This window comes from Telopea speciosissima, unplaced genomic scaffold (assembly GCF_018873765.1).
Source record: "Telopea speciosissima isolate NSW1024214 ecotype Mountain lineage unplaced genomic scaffold, Tspe_v1 Tspe_v1.0570, whole genome shotgun sequence".
NCBI lineage: Eukaryota > Viridiplantae > Streptophyta > Magnoliopsida > Proteales > Proteaceae > Telopea > Telopea speciosissima.
Genome location: NW_025317906.1, coordinates 16,148 through 22,988, shown reverse-complemented (window position 1 = coordinate 22,988; position 6,841 = coordinate 16,148). Strand labels below are relative to the sequence as shown.

The 6,841-nt window shown below is 38.8% G+C and overlaps 1 protein-coding gene across 1 annotated transcript; it reads right to left on the bottom strand.

Moving 5' to 3' along the window:
- Positions 1-3,078: 3,078 nt before the first annotated feature.
- LOC122648202 (MLO-like protein 1) lies at positions 3,079-3,866 on the bottom strand. The gene is made up of 3 exons (XM_043841454.1): positions 3,734-3,866; positions 3,487-3,544; positions 3,079-3,386 (listed from the first exon to the last, which is right to left on the bottom strand). The coding sequence occupies exons 1-3, from the start codon at positions 3,848-3,850 to the stop codon at positions 3,094-3,096; spliced, it is 468 nt and encodes a 155-aa protein (XP_043697389.1). The 5' UTR covers positions 3,851-3,866; the 3' UTR covers positions 3,079-3,093.
- Positions 3,867-6,841: the final 2,975 nt, after the last annotated feature.

Genomic DNA, 6,841 nt, shown 5'->3' with positions numbered 1-6,841 from the left:
TTACCTTATCAGAAGACGGGAAATTGAGGCTTGCTGGAAAGTGTAGTGGAAGAGCTATGGAAAGAAGTTATGGGCTCAAGGTACAGATCCTATCACTTGGGAGAGGATGAAGAGCTAAGTACGAAATATTTGTATTCCACTTTCAAAGCTCGTTACGACAAGCTCAACATTTTACGTAAGGTACCATGTTTATAGAAGAGTATATGGATCAGTTTGGTGCACTAGTTTCTCTGCAGTATTGACAAAGAAGACACCCAGTTAATCTCAATTCAAGATAGGGTTGAAACCGGGGATTAGGAAGGAACAAAATGTGCATGGCGTCTATGACCTACAATACTGTTTTTAGAAGGCCCTAAGCTCTGAGGAAAATTTGAGGCTTCCTCCTACACGTCGTTTTATTCTCAAGGCAGGGAGAATCAGATGAACCTTCCAGTTGCTAGAACTACAGGTGGTCGTTCTACAAATAACCCCCCTCTAGCTGCAAGTCATAAGGGTAAGGCATCGATGGCCAGGGTGGTAATACAAAGTGCTGCAGTTGTCAAAAGTATGGGTATGTTGCCAAATTCTGCCATATCCGACAGAAGGTTAAGTGCAGTAGCAATGGCAATGGATGAAAATGAAACAATAAAGGTACATAAGGGCTGTCCACCATATGATGACCATAATGAAGAACATAATGGTGATGAAGAGGATGGTGAGGACACCAACGGAGTTCATCTTATTTGCTCAATTTCATTTGGCTAAAACCGATGAGGATGACGATAGTGAAGACACCGAGGAATTGGGTACAGTCAAGGTTGAAGAGGTTGTGGCGATGGATGAGGAGGTTGAAGATACAGTTATGGAGGACTCCATGAGCACATCATTCACGGCTGATAATGATCCTGAAGTTGAGCACACAGAGTTCGTGATTCCTCCAAAGTCCTTCAAGAGAGAGCTCCACGCCTTGAAGACTACATTCCTAACATCCATGAGCTGCCAGAGTTCTGTTATGGTTTGAAGATGAATGTTCACCACATAAAGTTGATTCCTCAACTTTGCAAAACTCGAGGTCAAGTAACTTCAAGCCAGGGAGAGTTGATGCAGATCAAGATAAGAACCAATCAAGCCAAATAAGGCCATGTGGTACCAGTTTTCTGGTTCAAACCTGGCCCAACTGATTGGGTTACTTCTAATGTCCGGACTCCAGATTCACAAATCTGGCCAGAACAGATCTCAGTTTTCAAATCTTATCAGAAAACTATATCAGTCTATCATGGGGCCCATTTGGATTCTTCAACGCATCTATTATTATGAAAACTCCCGATTTTCTGGGCATTCCAGGAATCTTATCTCCAGCAAAATGTGGGGCCCAGTTTAGAAGATTTATATAGCTTGTGGTTCCTGAAAATCAAGAATCTTATCACCAAGTTTCCGGTGTGGGGGATCTTACCTGGGTTGTTTAATATTTAGTTGTTCACGCAGGTTGGGACATGTCCAGTCATGATCAAAGTCTGTTTCTTTAATTTTATTAAGTTTCCTAGTCAGCACATGACCTTCTGTTGTATCCTATGATTGGGAGGTTTCGATAGACTTTATTTCTGTTCTTAGTTGAGTTTGTTTAAGGATCTTTTTAAACTGGTAGACTGGAATAGTGTTTCTCAGTCAAATCAAAACTGATCCATTCGACGTGTTTTTGGTTCTATTTGAAGTCTACTCAGTTAACTTTCCAATGAGATCAAGATCTTGCAATTCTTGGTTGGTTTGGGCAAATTGTGACCAAATTACTAAACTGGGTATCAGGCTTTAGAAATCCAAGTCAGTGAAGGGTTTCATCTTTGCATTGAGTAAGAAGTTTACTCATTTAATGAATTGTTTTATTGCCCCAGCCATCCAAATAAGACACAAAATATGAAAATATGGGAAAAAAAAGTTCTTTTTGTTCCCGATCTCTGTGTTCCTTTAGCCAATCTGCCCAGATTATACCTAAGACAACATTGTGAACATACTATTCAGCGGATATAGCATTGTGGGAAAAGATAGGTCAATTTAACCTGTTAACAGATTGCAAATGGTAGATCAACTCAAGGAAATATCAATGATGAACATGAACTAATCTACTGGCAATGAGAATGAATATTCAATTAGTGAAACCAGAAAGCAGACCCTGCCAGCATACTACTTAATTGGTAGCTATTGGCAAGAAAAGTTTGTTGCAGAGTGTGAACATTACACAGGCTTAAAACAGCAGTGGGTTGTCAGTTGACTCAGTACAGCTTCCAAAATGAACATGATGTTGGGTTATTACAACAGTGAGTACCACTGGGGCCATGGGGGTTTCAGGATAGCCTAAAGTGTAGAATTTAGGCACCCATAAATGGAGTTACCCTGACAAAGATGCATTCCTTTAAGCATTCTGGGTTTCTTAGAAAGGCTGTGCACAACTAATCTTCTATTGCAAGCATTTATTTTTTATTTTTTTTATAAGCGCAAGAATCTATGTTTTTCACAAAGTAATAAATGGAAAACCATAGGGTAATTTGAGCAGGAATTAAGAAATTCTTATCCTTTCCATCAAACAACAACAAATTCTCATCCTCAGATCTGGTTCCAAGCAAACAGTGGGGTTTGTGGCACATATGCGACCCCGTAAGCACCTTATACAAGGAGAGAAGCTATTTATGGTAACAACTACATATTCATCCATAAGATTAGCTAGCATCGGGATGATGATGACAGAAGTTCCTACTGTACACCAGCAGTTTGATAGCCATGAGCAAGTGCAGTTCCATGTTAGTTCATGGCAAATGGCTTCTTCAAGGTAACTTGTACCTCAAAAAGAAGAACAATCTCAAGGAGCAAACACACTAGAAATCTGTAAGTGCCATATACTGATAACAAGGAGAATACAACAAACTGGATGCACATAAGATGAAGCATCACAGAATTATAAGAATTGTAGCACAAACAGAACAAGTTTCGACAAAATGAGAAATGTCTTAAATTCTTGTCTCCCCAACCATCATTTTTCTCTCAAATGCGCATAGGGGAGTGATGGAACAGAAGAGACCAGCATATATAATTGGAACCAGTTGCAGTTCAATGGGATGATTGTCAGATGGAACGCGAATGAAGAGAAAGAAGAATTGTAATGTGAATCCAGACATTTACCTTCTTTTGGCAATAGCCCGCATCAGTTGACGAGGCGAGGAGCCGTCTCCCACTCCCCAAAACGAAAGAAGAGAAGGAGCTTTGATAATGGGACGTGGTTTCTCCAGAGGTACTATCAGTACTTTCCTTTTCACAAGGAAGCATGTGATTAGCCCAACTCGGGGGCATACAAATTTTAGCTATCCGAACTTGGAATACGGTTAGAAGAAGGGAAATGAACCCCAAAAGCATCAATTCTGCATATTCAGACACAAAAGCCATGGACAATAAGCGCTCTAGAGTCTAGCCATCCATCCATCTTTTCAGTTAACCAGAGAGAGAGTGAGAAAAGCGAACCTTCTTTAACTTTTTGCAAAGCTTCAAAGAGCGGCTTCTGATTCTTCTTCTTCAAATACTGAAATCAATTGCACAGAAAGAACAAAAAATAAAAATAAAAATAGCGCAATTCAGCTTCAAAGTTGCAGCAAAATTCGAAACCCTTAAAAATGAAGCAAAGGAAAAAAGAGATAGTAGAGAACTTCCAGAGAAAAGGAAAGTGTTAAAGAGAAAAGACTGTGGTAAAGAAACGATAAAAAGACATTACCTTTCCAGTATAATGAAGGATCCTTTCAACGGCGAGAGAAATGGCGACGATAACGCTGCAGACGACGGCTACAACCCATGTTGGCGTGTGCTCCAACGTTAGTTCCGTTACTGCCATTGTTTCACGGCCTTCGAGAGACTCCTCCTTCTTCTTCTTCTTCTTCTTCTTCTTCTCTCGTTTAGAATGGATCTATATTCTATAAAAAGTTCGAGCTAGAGATATAGAGAGCTCAGATTAGTGGTTTCGAATTTACAGAGGATTCTTAATTTTTAAGGGACAAAAAAAAAAGGAAAAAGACATTAAAGAGGATTGGACGGATATGTGGATAGGTAGGTAGGTTTGAAACGATGAAAAACGAGAGAAGAATCAAAGCATGACAACTCTCAAAGACCATCAAGACAAGAAGACAAGACCTCCCATTAAGATTTCAGACTATGTGAAACTACTACTACGAGACTTACGGGGGAGAGTGAGACTCTGTATGAGACTTGATGGGTGTTCTACCAAAATTTTAAAAAAGAAAAAGACTTGAGAGATCCGTTGATTAAACAAAATTAAAAAAAAAAAACACATTGTGAATTTGTGATATGAAAATTGAAAACTGAAATAAATAAATAAAAAATGAAATCGAAGAAATCGGTGATAACGGCGGATATTTCGGGGAATTTCGGGAAAGTACTTACATGAACAGTACGCGGTAAGTGTAGTAAGTAGTACGCGGCACCCACACGTTAATTAGTTGCACTTCTTTAGATACCTGTTTGTTTTTTTGTCCTTAGTCCTGACAGATTAAAATATTCTCTCTTAGCCCTCATGGATTGACTCACAAGATTTAAAATATTCTCATGGATTGACTTAAAAGATTAAAATATTTTTTCTCCTTTTCTCTGTCCTACTCGCTTAAAAAAAAAAAATTTTTTTTACGAGTTAAAATGATGCAAGATCGGTGATGGAACAAACAAACAAAAAAAGATGCAAGGAGTTAATTAATAGAGGGGCCCTTTACCCACTAATAAATGAGTAAAAGAGAAAAACGAAAATAGCTGGAAAGCAATAATGTACGGTCCAGAATAGCTTTGGTGGTCTAATCTTATGGGTTTTTTTTTCTTTTTTTTTTGATGACACAAGAAAAAAGTACAGTCTAATTCCCTTGCGCGATCGCAAGATTACATATTATTTCTAAACATACTTATTCTTAAAGGTACTAAACAATATGTTCGAAGTACGATTACTTCTTCCTTTTTTTTTTTTTTTCTTTTTTTTTTTATTTATTTTGGAGATAGGAGGGGTATCCGATTATAGGCCAACTAAATCCCCCCTGAGCTCGTACATGACCCTTGCATCACGCCCGAATTGGGAGCTTCTGGGTCCTAATGAGCCTCAGGCGGGTGGCCCCAAGAAATTATACAATGGCAAAGGTTTGATCACGAGACCTCACTTATATACATTAGTTCTTTGCTATACATTATCTAATCTTATAGTTGAAATAGATTGATTAAGTGTCATTATCTCATGGAGGCAGTAATATAAAAATAACCAACCAGGTGAGCTGAAGATTTTGTGTAAGAAAGATAGCATCACGCCATCACGGGTCGCTTCTGCCTCGAACGAAGTAGCAAAGAAGCTCAAATTGGAAGGCCGACAACGAGCCGTCAGTGAATGTAGATAAACAAACAAGGGGAGCCCTGCCAGATAGGGGGAAGAAAGCCCAAGCGGGACACAAGCAGGGGTTTATGCTTTCCTTAACAAATATATGAAAAGGCAAAAATTCTAGAAAATATTGGGGCATTGGCAATTGGGGTTTTCATTGTTGTCAATATGGTCACTTGGTAAATACACTTACATAGTGGTCCTGGTGTTGTTGTAGAAGATCAGTGGAGTAGAGCAGAGTAGGCTAGCAGATGTGGCATGTGAACTGAAAGAGCATGGGCTGAGAGAGATGAGCTTATATTGTTGAGCATAGTTGATAGATGAGTCTATTGGATATGTGTGTCCATCAAACCCGGTTTGGTCCGGTTCAACCTGGTTTATCTTTGTATTGAACTTTTATATATTTTAGTTTAATATTATCACATGCGATTTAAACTTTTTGAGCATTATGTGTCCGTAAGTTATACTTAAAATGGTAGTCACGACTAGGGTTTAGGCTGGGCACCCTTATCATATAGTCGTCGCATTGGGTATGCCTAGACATGTGATGTCAAGGTACGAATGCGAGTACTCACATGTTGATGTGTGTATTGACGAAGAATCTACTTTGTCGATTCCCTCATGTATTACTGCCAGATGTAGGAAGGGATAGACATGTGTCACCGACACCCTTTTGCCTGAGGGAACCCTGTCACTGCAAAGTGTGACCGCATTCTTTGGTTCATCTATGACTGAGATTCAAGCAAGTCAAAGCCGGTGTTCTGGGAATGCGTCAACGCTTTGTGAGTGAAAGAGTTACTCAACATGGTTACCACTACCCGATTGGAGAACACCAAGATAGAGATTGTCTGTGTATGGTCGGATCGGAATCTAGATCCAGTGTCGTTTTGGAAATGGTTTTGCAAAATTTATTTCACATAAAATGATACATTATTTATAGTTATTTTAAATAAAGTGTTTAATCGAATTTTGCGAGACCCGATCAGATGCACAGACTCTCTTATATGGACATGTACTATGGATTGGGGTTTGGCAGTATATGTGTACATGCCCTAGATTCCATAATGATGGTGTTGATTAGTGGGGGGGTTGTATATGATAAATTGTTATCATATAGGGAGTTATTAGGAATTTACTAATTTAATTGGTTCTTTATTTAATTAATGGATTTGGTGCTAATTGTAATTATCCATTAATAATTAAATAAAGAATCTAATTAATACTTTCCCTATTAGATTCTGCTTCTTCACCTGTGTAGCACTTTAAGTTTAAATATAACTGCCAAACAAAGAGAGAGAGAGAGTCAGACTCTCACGGGGGTTCTATTAATAATTAAATCAAAATAATATATATAGGGGACCAAAACGCAGAAGGGAGGGAAGCTCTCCATGTTTTTTTAGCAGACACTCTCTCTCCTACTTTTTTTATTTCTCTCTCTCCCTCTTGTGATCTCTCTTC

Coding starts and splice junctions, on each gene's coding strand:
- LOC122648202 (XM_043841454.1), bottom strand. CDS start 3,850: ATGGCAGTAACGGAACTAACGTTGGAGCACACGCCAACATGGGTTGTA. Junction 3,545..3,733: donor TCCTTCATTATACTGGAAAG/GTAATGTCTTTT, acceptor AATTGATTTCAG/TATTTGAAGAAGAAGAATCA. Junction 3,387..3,486: donor TTTGCAAAAAGTTAAAGAAG/GTTCGCTTTTCT, acceptor CTGAATATGCAG/AATTGATGCTTTTGGGGTTC.